At 24.9% G+C, this 17,309-nt stretch overlaps 1 protein-coding gene across 1 annotated transcript; it reads right to left on the reverse strand.

Annotated features, from left to right (window-relative positions):
- Positions 1–4,320: 4,320 nt before the first annotated feature.
- On the reverse strand, positions 4,321–9,156 carry LOC101511316 (uncharacterized). Its single transcript, XM_004515666.4, has 5 exons — positions 9,040–9,156; positions 7,845–8,078; positions 7,203–7,451; positions 5,032–7,125; positions 4,321–4,563 (listed from the first exon to the last, which is right to left on the reverse strand). Exons 1-5 carry the CDS (start codon positions 9,116–9,118, stop codon positions 4,505–4,507), a joined length of 2,715 nt encoding a protein of 904 aa, XP_004515723.2. The 5' UTR covers positions 9,119–9,156; the 3' UTR covers positions 4,321–4,504.
- Between the last annotated feature and the right edge of the window lie 8,153 nt (positions 9,157–17,309).

Raw genomic sequence — 17,309 nt, forward strand, 5'->3', positions numbered from 1 at the left:
AAAAAAAAAAATTATTATTTTAACTATATATCTATTAAGTCGGTTGATCAAAATATCCAACTTAAAAAGATGATGTGTTATATTGAATTTATGATGTTTAAGTCGGTTAATCTGAATCGACTTAATATGATGACGCTCTGTTAAGTCGGTTCATGAAACGAGTTAAAAAACAACATGTTTTTTAAGTCGTTTGCTGTTAACTCGGGCACAGAACCGACTTAAAATGTACATTTTAACCGACTTAAAAAGACAAAATTCTACTAGTGATAAGAAAAAAATTATTAAAGTTGTATTAAAAATTGAAAATGACATTCATTTAGAGACAATTTATTGTGCTTAAATGACACTTATTATGAGACGATAGAATATTTTATATTGTGTAGTTACTTTTTTAGTCTAAACCACTCATTATTTTTATCATTGTTTTTTATGAATTTTCCATATTAAATTTGAGGTATTTTAGTTATAACTTTTTAATCCTTTATTGTTATTATTTTTGGTATTGTTTTTTCATTGGTAATTTTTCTATTCAGCTTGTACAAGAAATACTTAGTCTAGCGAGCTCCAAATATTTTGTTACATTATAGTCCTAACAACTAGCATTGGAGTTTCTGGTCTCTTGTGATATATTTAAAAGATTAATTTGTGCAGTTTAGTATAAATCGGTTCAGTTTTGAAAAAAACATTTAAAATTCGATTTGATTTATGCGTTTTTTCCAAAATAACATCCAATGATATTCGAATTTGTACGATTTTCAATTTTTTGAACCAATTTGAAATTTTATTCTTTGATCAGTTTAAATATCAACATCATTACCTTTAAATATGTTGAAGTATCTTTTATAATATCAATAATTTCATATGCTTATATTTTATTTTGGATGAAATAAATAAATATCTTTAAAAATTTAATGCATATTGACATATTCAAAAGTATTCAAATAATAGTATTAAATAATCCAACTCACTAACAATTAGATTCAACACAATATTTTGGATTGGAACAATTTAACAAGCAAGCAAAATCCAAGTTTAAATTTGTTTTTTATTTTTGTAAATATTTGTAAGATTTTTGTTTGGATTTAATTATTGTAAAATTAGATCGACTTTGATCCCTAACATCAAATCAACAATATAAAAAAAGAGCGTTGAAACATGTGACCCTATAAATGTACATCGTCTTTTATAATATATTAAAAATAAAATGATTGATATTATTAATTAATAAATATATTAATTATCATTTAATAATTAGTGTTATTTTATAAAAAAATATGAATAGAAATTAAAAGTGGAGTTTAAGAGTTTTTAGAAAACCCGTATCTTTCGTGCTACGACGGTTTGCCAGCTCTTTTTTTATAACATTTGATTTGATGTTAGAAACAAAATCAATCGTCTCTGATTTTATAGAGAATAAATCTAAATAAAAAATTTATAAATATTAAAATAAAAAAACACTATAAGAAATTTGATTTTTAGCAAAAATATGTAGATAAAAACAAAACAAAAAACTGGATCATATCCCTCAAAATTTCAATGAAAGGATCTATCCCTCAAAAAACTGGGCCATATCACTATTTTGAATTTTTTTTTTTTGTAAAAGAATAATATTTTTAGTTTGTAAAAAAAGGATTTATAAAATCAAAATAGAAACTAGAAATAAATAAAAAAAAATTTAGGGATAAGTTTAAAAGTTTATAATTTTGTAGAAATTAAAATTATATTTCACCCACAAAAAATTTACACTCATTTTATTATATTATAGAAAATAAAAATTAAGAGCTTCACTAATTGAAGCTATGTGCTATTGGACTACTTGCATATTCCAATACCGGATTATTACTCAACGAAACCCATGCCGACGCACAGGTGGCATATCCTTGATATTGTATTATACATGCATTGTTTAGACATAAAATAATAAATCTCATTTTATTTATCAGTAACACGTATTTGTTCCATAATTTTTATTTTTCAATAACAAAGATTAATTTGTCTCATATTTTTTAATGTATCAAACACAAATATTTATCCTATAATTTTTTATACATCATTAATAAATATTTGTCTCATATTTTATTTTTTAATATTCATCAGTGACATAGATTTATCTAGAGTGTTGAAATTAAAGAGGGCAAATTCAATTTTTTTAATATTAGTATTTTTGTTAGTGTTCTCATTTTTTATATTAATAGTTGAAAGATGAAAAAGAATATTTAATAAGAAAAAAAAATGATTGAGTGGTTTAGACTTGTATATATAATAATGATTAGAAAGTAGTATAAAAAATTGTGCAAAATATTTGAATGAAACATTGTCATTATTTATAAGATCATTATTTCTTTCTTACTAAGGTAATTATATTTCTTTTGTAAAAAAACGTAATTATATATATTTTTTATATTAATGTTGTGCAAAAAAAAATTAAATGAAAGAAATCGTAATTTTTATCTCCTAAATTTTTTTTAAGTTAATTTCTATTACATAATTTTTTTTTACTAAAGTAATTTTTATTTTGTCAAAATAAAATATGGTTATATTATTTTTAGTTATTTCTTTATTTATTTTTTAAATTTACTTATTTACCTTTAAATAATGACGTGACAACGAATTAAATAAAAATAAATTTGTATTTTTTGTAGTTATTTTTTTATTCATATACATATTAGATAAATTTTAATCTTCTCTTTTCAAAAAATATTATTTTAATATTTTATTGTACAATAGTTAATATTTTAATATATTAATTATAATAAATTTAATTTTTTTAAATTTATTATTTTATATATATAAACGAGTATGAATATATATTGTTAATTTGATAGTTGGCATGATGGAATTAGAGAAAAAAGTGATAAAAAAATGTGGTGAGTTTAATTTTCACCTATAATAAATTACTAATATTGAGTTACAAAATTTATATATATATATATATATATATATGATCGATTAGTGTAGGAATAGAGAAACTAAAGTAGCAACAAAAATAGAGATTGAAACTTAAATTTGAAATCTAAAAAAAACATGAGTGTAAATTTGCTCATTTTGAAATTAGGGATGGGAATATGTTAGGCCGTTCGACAGGGACTTATGGTCTAGCCTACTTATGATCTGGCCTGGTCTGACCTATTTAATAAAAAGGCTAAGCTCAGACTATTTTTAAAGCTTATTTATTTAAATATGTCAGGCTCAGACTTATAAAAAAGCCTATTAGGTCGACCTATATATATTTAATTATTTATTAATATTATTTTTTATTGTTATATTAATAATATTATTTCCTATTTTAAATTCTATCAATTAAACAATCACTCAGTAGTCATTCTATATTCGGTAGTCATTCCATATTTGGTAGTCGTTCCATATTCGGTAGCTATTCAATTAGTCGATAACTCAGTAGTCTTTCCATATTTGTTTGAAAGATAATAATAAGTGCATTTGTTTCAAAAGAAAAAAAAAATTATTCTTTGAAACCAATAATTATATTTTAGGGTTTCAAGAATGTTTGTTTCAAATTTTATTTAAAAATTATTTTGTTAGAAAAATTATTATTTTTATTTAATATATATAAATATGTACATTGATATTAGTATCTGGAGAGTAGAGAATTTAAATGTTTTAATATGAATAAGACTTTTAAATAAGCTTCTAAAACAGACCAGACTTTTAAAAAAGTTAAGTCAGGCAACAAAAAAAAAAGCTTATGATAGACCATATGCCAGACTCAGACATTTCAAAGTCTGATCTGACCTACTTATTTCCACTTCTAATTATCATGTAGAGTAAATGCAAATTAAAAAACCTACATTTAAATAAAATAAAAAAACTTAAGCAACACATGTGTAAAAATGACATATAAACATAATGTCGTATGAATTTGCAAATTAAAGATGTGTTCAAATGCCAAAACTTTGAATAATATATAATAATTTAAAATTAACTTTTTTTAAAAAATTTCATAAATATTTTTAATTCTAAAAAGTTATTTTTATAAATAATAATTATAACTTTATAACTCATATAAAAGACATTTTGAGTTATCTATGTTCACCAAACTACCGTGAAATTAGTCAAATAACAAATACTTTTTTAAATTTAATTTTTCATCTTTTCAAATCTTGTTAAATATCATACTTTTATATAATTTTTTATTTCTCCTTCCTCATCATATTAACCAATAATAATTTAATTACCATTTTCACAGACTTCTATCTTTGTTTTGTTTTTATAAAATTTATTATTTTTATTAAAAAAATGTCATATATTAATTTAAATATTATTTTAATGTAAAATAATCCAATAAACCAAAGTTGTAGTGGAATAATGTTCATTTTCACCTATTGAACACGAGAAGATTTATTGGACTAAACCAAACAACATAGAATCATAAATAAGAAACAAATGACTTTTGAAATGTTCTATACTCCAAGTTTAAACAACCACAACTTCAAAGGAAAAAACATTTACATAAACAAAGAACTAGGATTCCACTAAAACCTTCTCTTCAATTAGATGACTCATGCAACCTTCGTTCACCTGCAGTTTGATGAACCTCTCCACTTCCTACAAAACAAAACAACCCAAAATCATAAATTTTAACTCACTTTTTTAACAAAAAGATAATAATAATCCATAACTCAAACAAAGAAACATCTTGGCTAGACATTAGAAACAAAAAAATAAAATCATAAATCAATAAACACAACATGGTTCTACTCGGATCAGTAAAATCAAAATCAATCGATCTAGATGCGTGAAGACAAGACTTAACATAATTTTAAATTGTATTTCCATGGTCAAATCATAATCAATATGAGACCTATAAAATATTGACACAAACAGATACATCAAACACAACCTCGAAGTAATAATTTGTACCATGTAAATGTAACTATTACATTTATTCACATTACAAATGTAATCTTATGTATCTCCACTGTCCCACCGTCCGATCAAAATCAGACCATTCAAATCACATAATTCGATCAGATTTTTTCAAAACTATGAAATGAAATAAAAAGAAAAACTAACCTTGATTGGTTTGATTCTCACCTGGTTTACCAAACCAAGATCCAACAACATCCTTAACCATATCAACCATAGCCTTATTACTCTCTTCATGATCTTTCTCTTTCTCATCATCCCAACTCCCTAACCTCTTCTTCACTTCTTCAGACTCAATCACCTTCCCCTTTGGTCTCACCACATCACTACCCTCTCTTTCATCATCCTCATACAAACTCTCAGAAATCACATCAGAAAGAGCCTTCTCTTCCACTCCAGGTCTCAACTTTTCAGCTAAATAGTCTTTCATTGACACCCCTTTATCCTGTTCTACACCCCCACTTACCCTTTCACCAACATTTCCACTAACTGGAGTTAACTTGTCTGTCAAGGAAACTGCAATTCTCTTTCCATATTCTGCAGGTGACACTGCAGAAGAATAATTTCTATCACTCTTCTTCTTCTCTTCATGGCTTGTTACCTTTGAATCTCTCTCACTTTGAGAAGTTTCATCTCTCTCACTTTGAGAAGTTTCATCTTTTCCGCCCACACCGAGCTTTGAAGCTACTGTGTTTTTAGCTTGTGCAGCTTTATCCGCTACTGCAGATGTTGCAGATGAGATTTTCTCTGAATAACTACTCTGGTTTTGATTTGTTTTGTTTCCGCCTTGTTCGCCATATCCAAGCTTCGATGCGACTGCATTTTTAGCTGTTGCGGCTTTATCGGCTATTGCAGAGGTTGCAGATGAGATTTTTTCTGTGTAACTACTTTGGTTCGACGGTGTTTCTCCGGCTGTTCGTTGATATGTTTCGTTTTCGCCTTGTTGGTCGTATCCAAGCTTCGACGCGACTGCATTTTTAGCTGTTGCAGCTTTGTCGGCTATTGCAGAAGTTGCAGAGTAGATTTTGTCTGTGTAACTGTTGTTTTGATTTGATTCATCATGTAGCTGAGGTTGTTCTTCAACTCTGAATGTGTTTTGATTATTGTTGGTAGAAAACTCTTCTCTAAACTGATCATGGCTTCCAGATGAAGGATACTGAGTTTTCATTGCATTGGAGGAATGTTGTAGAGAATGGTGTTGAGTTGGTAACTCTTCTCTAAACTGATCATGGCTTCCAGAAGATGGATAATGATGGCTTATATTAGAAGAGTGTTGAAGCTTAGGTTCATTTGGTAATTCTTGTTTAAAATGGTCATGGCTTGTGGCAGAAGAGTGTTGAAGTTTAGGCTCAGTTGGTAGTAAATTTGGTGTGATATGATCATGGCTTGAAGGGTATTGAGGTAAATGTTTATCTTGGCTTGAAGGGTATTGTGGTAATTGTTGATTTTGGTGTTGTGGTAAATGTTGATTTTGGCTTGAAGGGTGTTGATGTAAATGTTGATCATGGCTAGTTGCAAAATGGTGTTGAGGTTTAGGCTCAGTTGGTAGTAAATTTGGTGTGAAATGTTGTGGTAAATGTTGATCATGGGTTAAAGGGTATTGTGGTAAATTTTGATCTTGGCTTGAAGGGTATTGCGGTAAATGTTGATCATGGCTTGAAGGGTATTGTGGTAAATGTTGATCATGGCTAGTTGCAAAATGGTGTTGAGGTTTAGGCTCATTTGGTTGCAACTTTGGTGTGAAATGTTGATCATGAGGTAAATGTTGATCATGACTTGAAGGGTATTGTGGTAAATTTTGATCTTGGCTTGAAGGGTATTGTGGTAAATGTTGATCATGACTAGTTGCAAAACGGTGTTGAGGTTTAGGCTCATTTGGTGTAAAATGATCATGGCTTGAAGGGTATTGTGGTAAATGTTGATCATGGCTTGTTGCCAAAGGGTATTGAGTTTTTGTTGGATAGGAATGTTGTTGCAAGTTTTGATCATGATTTTTGGGGTATTGAGTTTTGATTTCAGTTGATAGTTGTGGTGAATTTTGGTTATATGTTGAAGTAGGTAATGATGATGGATAAGGAGTTTTGGTTTCTGTAGAAAGTTGTGGAGGAAATTGGTGATGGATTCCAATGGAAGGTTTAGGGTATTGTGTTTCATCAATAGTTGGAAGAGTTTTTGCTTCATTTTGAACTGACATTCTCTCAATAGATTTTTTAATTGGGGTAATGTCAATTTCTGCACCACCTGTTAAACAATTATTATAACATTATAATTTTTTAAATTTCATGAAACTACATTATTCAATAGTCCAAAAAAATGACCTGCCCTAGTTGGATCAGTGAGTTTGGTTTGATAATTGGAAATAGCATATGCTTCAAGTCTACTTCCAGGTGCATGAGGATCTTCCTCCAAATTCATTCTTCTCTCTAAATTAACCTTATGTTGCATACTTTGATTAATTTCAGTAGTAGTTGGAGAAACAACTACTACTCTTGCCTCATGATCATGTTCTTCTCTCATAACTCTTGTGCCTCCAAAATTCACATTTCTAACTCTAGCACTGTCATAAACTGAAGAAAAAAAAAAAAACAAAAAAAAAATTATACGTATGAAATCAAATTTGTTTCTTGACCTCTTAGAAATCTGATTTAAAAGACACTGAATTAGTCCTTAAAATTAAACATTACATTATTTAATGAATTATTGATTTAGTTTCTAAAATTAATTTGAGAATATATTTGATTTTTCAAATGTAGTTTCCCCAAAATCACATAACAAAAATTAAATCATATAAATCACTTAAATAATAAATGTGAAAATCAAACATACACTAAACTAAATTAGTTGAGTTGAAAAAAATGAGACACTTCATCCTCTTCTTAGAGTGGCTATATATTTAACTAGTTTCCACATTTTTATCAATAATAATTGTGTTATAGAAATGAAAAAGAAAAAAAAAATACTTGGTGCTCCATGGACTTCTGGGTCTTGAACCAATTCTTCATCATAGTCATCTTCCTCATCCAAATCATGATCATCAGGGATATGTTGATCTTCATAATGATACTGATCATGACCATGTTCTTGATGACCATGCTTTGTGAGTGTGTTCTTAATTTTCTTAGCCTTTGCCTTCACTTTCTTTAGAACCGATTTCTTTTCATGGCCATCATGATGTTCCTCCTTACCATGTGCCACTATACATCCAAAAAAAATTAAAAAAGTAATAACAAATTAACTATGAGAAAAGTAAATGTATGCTCGTCTAATTAGCGGAAAAACAAATAACCATTTTTGTGTGTAAAGTTTCAAATAAATTAATTATCTAATTATTTAATGATATGTCATATTTATTAAATGATGTGACAGCACATCAATAAATGTGTGGATAAAATATAAATCAATAAATATGTAGTTATAATGTACTTTAATTTTTTTTTATAAATTTTATTTAATTTTAATTCCCTTTAACTTAATTTCAAAAAATATTTTAGTTTTTTCTTTATTTAATTTTTTATATTTTAAAATATAAAAAATATTATTCTTTTTTATAAAAAATTTAAAAATTTAATCAAAATCTTCAAACAAAACTTATAAAATTTAATATTAATTTTTTTAAAAAATCATATATTCACCAAATTAATTACTCAAATACTTCTATAAAATCATCTTTCCTTTCTAAGGACATTAAATTCATCAAATAACAAATAAAAATAAAAATTTATTTAAAATTTAGATTATGAATTTAATAAAACTTGAATTATATTAAAAATAATAATTAATTTTATAAATTTTATTTAAAATTTTAATTTTTTTATATAAATCAAATATTTTTTTAAAATTAGATTCTATGAATGTAGAAACTATCTACATTGAGTGTATTTAAAAAGTTATAAATAATAGTGAATGTTAAATATTTTTATAAAAATAAATAAAAAAATTAGTATAATGCAAATATAAAGCATAAAATGATGTTTTTTTAATAAAAAGTTTTAAGAATAGTTTCTTCGTTAACAAAAAAATAAATTAAAATAACAAGTTAACAATGAGAAAAATAAATACATGCCCATCCATTTTATGGAAAAAAAGTAAAATAAAATGCTCGATCTTTAAATCAAATAAAACAAAGGAAAGAATAAAATAAATCCATAAACATACCTTGTTGTGAGCCAAAATTTTGAGGATGATGATGTTCATCGTGCTCGTGGGCATGACTTTGCATTGTTCTTGAGTCCATGATTAATTGAAAAAGGAATAGTAACTACTTCAATTCTTGTTCAATAAACACAAATGTTTATTTATAGAGAAACAACATGATACTATGATATGCATGCCATGGTTGTGGCGTTTAAAAGTGGTGACACGTGTGATGTAGCCAAATATGTCTTTGTTTGACACGTGTCGACTTGTTTTGTTTACGTGTCTCATTCTCTTATATCATGGTGTAACCTTTTAAATAGGAACAAAAGCTAATACTCTTCGAGTTGAAACATTCTAAAAAGAAAAATATAATATGGATTTTTAATATAAAATAGTTTTATATTAATATTTTTTATATTTTATAAAATTTAGTTCAGTTAATAAATGTTAATATTATTAAATTCAATATTATATTTTAAATTTAAATTTTATATGTTTGTAATTATATTTAAAAAAATTTATTTATACAAAAAAAATTATATTCTACATATCACACTATTTTACCTTCATTTTATAATAAGACATGATAAAAAAATAATTTCTATTTGAAATTAATATAAAATTATTTTAAATTGATAGTATATGTTCATTAAATTCTTTTAAAATTAAAATTTATGGTCATTTGTAATGTCTAATAGAAGTAGAAATAAATTGAATCGAACTAAGTTTTGTTAGACTTGAATCTAATCTATCAAAAAATTTAAGAATTAAATCTGATTTAACTTGTGTCTTGTGTCCTATGGCTATCAAGAAAATTTATTTAACTTAATATTTTGATATAAGTTTATGAATTTGCACACAGTAGTACAATATAATAAAATAAACAAAAATAAACTTATTAAAATATTCAGTTACAAAATATTTAAATGAAAACAATATCATCACTTCAAATATATCATTATTTTTACTCAATATATTAGCCAAAACCAAATATCATCCACTCCAAATACTCATACAATTGAATTTTCAAGAGAAAGAATACCTAAGAGAGAGCAGCCTGAAACCAATTACCTTCAACTTTTTCTTTGTGATATCAAAACTGCAAATAACTACAAAAGGACAAGCTATGAATATTTTAGTAAAACATTCATTCACAAGAGTACTAGTTTCACAAATAAATAGCAAAATACTATAAATGAAAGCTTAATGCCAAATAAACATTTGAATAGAAATAACAATGGGGGTGCAGCAACTCATGTCTCTTACTAGCAAATTAGAATATACCATTTTAAAATTAAACTTATTGTCAATTTTATTTTTAGAGGTGTTTGCGATGCAGTTTGAATCGACAAATAATCATCCGATTCGAAAAATAATTTGAAATTATGCAATTTTTTAGGACACTTGCATAATTTGATCTATATAAGATAAATAATATTTCAATAAGCTTTGGATAGTAATTTTAAAGAAAATAATTTCCATTTTGTATAATAAAGGTGCAACCTACTCTTGTTTTTAACTTAATTTTGGTGTAGCCATGGTTGGTTAAAATAATTGAACTAGTGAACCTATATATAGTAGTTAGGACCTGGCTAAAATTCAAGAATAAAAATATTTGATGTTACTGTTGAATATATTGTGGTTTGGTTTAATTTGAACGGTTTTCAATTATTAGATGTGATTTTATTTTAGATTGATTTAAATTTGAACACTTCTATTTATCTTTAATTCGTTTTGAGTTATTTAATTATTAAATGCGTGTTTTATAACTAGGTGAAATAGACTAATAGAAGATTTCTATTATAAATTACTAATATAGATGATGAACTTATAAGAAATGTTTTATATGCATTTAGATACTTGTTTTTATATATGCTTTTCGAGTAGTCTATTTCTAAAATAAATAAATAAATTACTATTTACTTTCTCAATAAAGTTAGGACCATGTACTAGTAAAAAATAATAAAACACCGACTTAAAGAGAGACGACCACAATAACAACAGTAGCAACAACAACAAAAGTTGATCACGTTAAATATTATAAAATTTATTATCATTAATAGTATTTTAGACATAAGATTCAAAATGAATTGATTAATATGCATAAAAAAATATAATAAATTAAATCAATAGATTAATATAACATCAAATATAATTAAATTTTTATTGTCATTGTATGACTTATAAAAAAATAAAGAACTTGTATCAAAAGAAAAGTAGGGCACTAAATTTAAACTTCGTACATGACACACAAAAATTCAGGGACGGTCGTAGATGTGACATATTTTAAATGATATGACATACGGTCTCATGATGTAAAACTGTTTGGATGCATTAATCCTTTATATATTATTAATAAAATTATAAAAATAAATAATTTTAGAGATTAAAATTTTTAGAGGGTTTTATTGTAATTTCATAAATATTAATCGTTCAACATCGTCGTATCATATATTATATCGTTTAAAATATGTCATATAATAATTTTTTAGTTAAAAACTTGAAGAAGGGACCAAAATTATTGGATATTAAAATGGGTAACTAATTATATAAATTAGTAAAAATATGAGACTAAAATTGTAAATTAACTCAATTCAATTTACAAATTTTCTTCTTTTTGTAAAATTGACACAAAATAAATATCATTTCAATTGGTAAAACAAAGAGGACCAAAATGTGAAGAAGAAAAAAATGAAAAAAAAAAACCCATAAACAAATATATCAATCAAGGTTGGAGTTATATGACAAATTTTAATATGAGGTGTTTTAAGTTTATGATAATATTTTAATAAAATTATTAAATTTTAATTTAAAATTAATTTATAGACACTTTAAAATATAAAATTATTTATTAAATTAATATAATTGATATTATATAATAGATTTTTTTTATTGATGATAAAGTCAATTGATTTACTATTTATTGAGATAATATTAATTTTAAATAATATTTGTTCATAAGGTATTTACTCAACGGTAAGAGTTTGACTTTGTAGCATCAAAGAGAAAAGAGAAAAGGATAGATTTAAAAATCTCTATCAAAAAGGGGGCAAATTTAATAATAAATATTATATTGGTTCGTATAATAAAATATTTTTGTGCTGCCATGGTGGTATGAGAATAATTTAAAAAGAATTAAATTCATTTTGGTCACTCATATGAAATAATACAAATATTTAGGAGATGATGGTGATATGTTTCTGTAAATATTAGAAATTTGATAGAAGTTACAAGTTAATGATATCAGAGGTTCTATTTTTTCCATAGAGTTTCTCTACCAATATTCCATCAATAACGAGTTGTGGAAAAAAAAGGAACGAAACAGAATGAGATAGATTGGAATTTGCAAGATTATGGCTTCAACTCTTTCGCTTTATATTAATTTCATCATGAAAGAAGGTATATCCTTTAATGCATCTTTATGGGAGAATCATAGATTTCAAGATCAATGAAATTATGATAGTTTTTTTAATTGCAAACATCAATACGAAAATAAAAAATTTAAATGTGATATCAAAGCATTGGGTTCTCCATTAATATTACTTTTATACTTAGAATTTTCCTTCAATGTCTTAAAAAGGTGTTTTCTAGTCACATTATTGAAATATGCACTTCATGAATGATGTTCTCATGACAACACTATTAAAGTCTATGTACTTTTGGAAGACTTCATTATAGATGTTAATAATTCATCACTACAATATTTTTATGGATAGTTCATTATCTTACTACAATTTTTTATTTTTTATTGGATTGAGTTGTTTACTTGTTATTTTGAATATTTACTAAACAATTTATTTAATTTCATTTTATTTTTCAATTACTCGTATTATGGATAATCAAATTTATTACTATTTATGATTAAGTCAAAGTTTATTGTTATCAGATATTTTTGTTAGTTGATTGTTGTTAGAACTTATAACATTTTTGGATCACTCAAATGTTGATTGATTGTTGTTAGAACTTATAACATATGGACATAAATGTTGGTAATTTGTTTGTATTATTAGTTTTATTTAGATATCTAAAGATCGTGGATATTTCTAATTAATACATATGTCATGCTAAATAAATGTGAAATTAATAGAATTATTATTTGATTGTGTGTATCTAGAACATTAATATTCATATAATGATTGTTCTTTAAATTTGATTGCATGTTCTTTATAACTCAAAGCACTAATATTACACATGTGATCATTTAAGAATAACATTACGTCAAATCTAAATCTTCCTTAAATTGAAAGAGCAAAATAATTTATAAGTTTTGTGGAAGAAAGCATAGTGTGCAAACTTGAGAAGTCCATATATAGACTAAACATTAAACACTTTGACCTTTAAGTTACAAATATTATATATTTTGATTCTTTTTAATATTGTTTAATATTATAATTTGGATTCAAATGTCTAACGTTTATAACTTAAGTGTCTAACGTTTGTAATTTAAGTAATCAAAGTGAAACAAACAAAACTTAAGTGACCAAAATGAAACCCATAAATAACTTAAAGGGCCAAAACTATAATTTAGCATATATATCTAACATTTGTTAGGATCTATAGCTACTCAAATCTAGATGTGGTGAATAGATTCCTCGCATGCAATGGATTCAAAACAATTTATAAACTTTTTCGCAAAAGGAAATTATGTTTATTTGAACTATAAATAAAATCATTAAGATTTATTGCAAAACACTATATTTGATAGCAAGAGTTGAATGTGTTAATTTCTTAATTGAATAGAGACTTCAATTAAGAGATTAATAAAGATCAATTGACACCTAATATATAAATTGCATAACACTTTGAGTATGAACTAAACCAAACTTGATTACTCAAAAGACTAACACCAAGAACTATAACAATGCAAAAAAATTGATGAGCATTAACAAATCATTTTGTACTAACACTATACTTTGTTCTTCACCTTATGTGAAGAAGACGTAAAATTGATTTTCAATACAATTAAAATCCACACTAAAGACCTGAATTTTGTTAATTTTCTTCAAAGTTGTTTTTCAATTTTTGAAATAATTTTTTGCACACAACTAAATTAGAAAATTCATCAATAATTTTAATCAACACTTGTGCATAAACTTTTTCACTTTGACCAAAAATAACTTTTCAAAAATAAAATTTATGCATTAATCAATTAATTTTTAAAAATGAAAAGATTAGGGAAAAGAGAAAGTGATATCGAATTTTATCATGATTCGATCATTTAGTCCTCGCTTGTGACTTATATTTAATCCCCTCACCAATTGATGAGAGACTTTTTTCCACTAATTTGATTATGAAAGATAGTATCTAAATACAACATAAAATTATCTCGAATCCTATGAATCTAAATCAATTTAGCCTTCCATATCTTCAATCTCTATTTATTCTTCAAAAAATCCCAAATCTTGATCTCAGATCTCAAGATTTGGTCATAATCTTCAATTTGATTTTCTACACTCCAATTGATGAAACCATTTCTTTGAGCCTCGATCTCCAATTTAATCTCCTCTAAAGTCTTCAATCCAATTGAGCTAGCTTTCCTTCAACTTTGAAGATTTCAAAAGTAACTCCTAAAATCTCATTTCTAGTAGAAAAAAATTGAGATTATTTTCCTTCTTCAATTGCAATCTTGAAACCCTCAAAATTTACAACATCATAAACACTCAAAAAACAAAGCAATCCTAGCTAAGTTTTCTCACAATCAATCACTCACACCAAATGATTTCTAAGAGTTTTCAAAGATACTTTGCATGAAATAGAAATCGAGAGAAGATGAGTGGTTCAACCTAATGAACGAATGAGAAATAAATCATTTTCACCTAATGAATGAATGAGAAATAAATCATTTTATATGTGGTATAAAGTCAACTAATATGATGTTGTAAAAATCATGTGCATGATTCGAAATAGACTGTAATGGGATTCGAATCACATAAGCAAAAATGATATAATGAATCAACTTTAATTTCTATTCAAAGGATTCAAATCAACTCAACTAGGTGATTTGAATCAACCTTAATGTGATTCGAATCACTCTATTTGTTTTCCTCAAAAACTTAAAAAATATAATGGTGATTTGAATCAACTCAAATTTATATTCAACTCATTTGAATAACAAATATAGAAATGATAAAACTTGTGATTTTAATGCATTTTTTAGATCCAACACATTTGAAAATTAAAATGACTATACCAAAGATTTTAATGTATGTGTTGAATATTTATTTTCTCATATCCTAAGATGTAAATGATTATTGAGAGAGCCTTAGTTACATCATCTAATTCAACCTAGTTTTGACATCATTCAAACTAAACTAGTCTAAAACACAAGCGACCATACATTCACATCGTTCACTCTTCAAATTGATAGTATGTCTCTTGTTTAACTAATTTAAATCTAGTGGTAAAAAGACGTGTCTCAGACCTAAATATTTTGGGTTCGATCCCCACTAGTGTCTTTAGAGGAAGATAAAAATGTAAATATCTTTGTATGTGTTCTTTGAGTCCGAAGATTTTCTCTACTTTAAACTGAAGTATCATCCTTCACTCTATCTTTTGTTTGATTCACATTGATATCATAAATCAATATGATACCAACACATGTAAAAATATTTTTATTTTCTCAAATTATCAAAAAAATATATATATATCTTCATGTGTTGTGTTCGTATATCTATATGTGATCTATAAATTACATATAAATTAATTTCTAATAGTTGAATAACATATAAAAAAATATAAGATAGTATATAATCTCAAATTAAATTTTTTTTATTCATTTAGTTTTGAAAATAATATAAACATTTTTTTTTGGTTGAGAAAGAATATAAACCTTTTATTTAGTGAAAGTTCAATTTTATTTTATTTTTTGAAGTCTTTTTATTAATTAATCTGTTTTAAAGTTTAAAATAATTTTCTAAGTGGTCTTACTTACCCTAGGACCAACATTAATATAAAAAAAAAGATAAAATTTGGTTATAGTTTTATAATTTTAGAAATTATTTTAAAATATCGATAGTGGGAGAAACTACAATTTCAAAAAATAATGTAATTAGTTACTCGATATTGATACATGGAAAAATTAATAGTTAGTTTTGTGAAAAAACATGCTTATTTTGTAGTCAATAGAAAATAATAAGTTAGAAGAATTTGGATATTTATTTTGCGTTGATTTCAAGTTTGCAAATAATCTTGCTCTTTAACTTTAAAGAACATTCAATCATTATAGGAGCAATGTAAAAAAGATAGGACTAGCAAAAAAAAGAGCAAATAATCACTTTTGTTCATAAATGTGCGTTGTGTTGTATTGTGTTAGATGCTATAATATTTGAATTTATTAAAATTATGAATATATTTTTAAATGTCTTGTGTATAATTTTACAAATTGAATTGACTAAAAAAAAATTAAAGATTAAATTAACAAATTAAAAATAAGTTTAAAAATCAAAATGACTAATAAAAGACACATTTTTTATACTTATTTTTGTAAATGTAATATATTTAAAAATTATTATATAATAACACTAGACATTTAAAAAAGAATCAAAACATTGTGGATGCGCAACATAGAGTTTGTTTGATGAGCATGATGTTATAGAATAGAAACATGATATGATATAAAGTAGAATAATGATAGAATAAGGTAGTGGCCGAATAAATATCATTATATCATGTGTTTGATCCACACATGATAACAAATAAATATTATTTTATCAAGTTATTTATTTTGGAACACATATATCATCATGACATGATATAATATATATTATATTTAAATAACAAAATTACCATTGTGAATTCGTCAAAAAAATTATATTCTATTTTCTTCAAATAAAGTTACACAATACTTTTAAAAACTATAAATTAACAAAAAAATACTTTAAAAGTTAAATAAATATTGAGTGAATTTTATATTCTAAAAAATCTATTGACACTAATAAATAAATAATTTCAATTTTTTTAAAAAAATTATGGATAACTAAATAATTATATTTTATTTGTTGAATAAGCTCAATGAAAATATGATTTATATTATTTGTAAATGAAAAACCTACCCTTGTAAAAAGTTATATTTATTTTAAAATTTATATTTAAAATTTTATAACTTTGAATAATTAAGTTATTAGATTGTATAAAATGACAAAACTACTCTTGTCATAAATCATCCATATTTTAAAAATTAATTACTATAATTTTTAATTTAATATCAAATTATATTATATTTTATTTGGTTTAAATGCAATTTTGATCTTAAATGCAGCTTTAGTCATCTTATTTTGTTCAAAAGGATC

Source organism: Cicer arietinum, chromosome 8, assembly GCF_000331145.2.
Source record: "Cicer arietinum cultivar CDC Frontier isolate Library 1 chromosome 8, Cicar.CDCFrontier_v2.0, whole genome shotgun sequence".
Taxonomy (NCBI): domain Eukaryota; kingdom Viridiplantae; phylum Streptophyta; class Magnoliopsida; order Fabales; family Fabaceae; genus Cicer; species Cicer arietinum.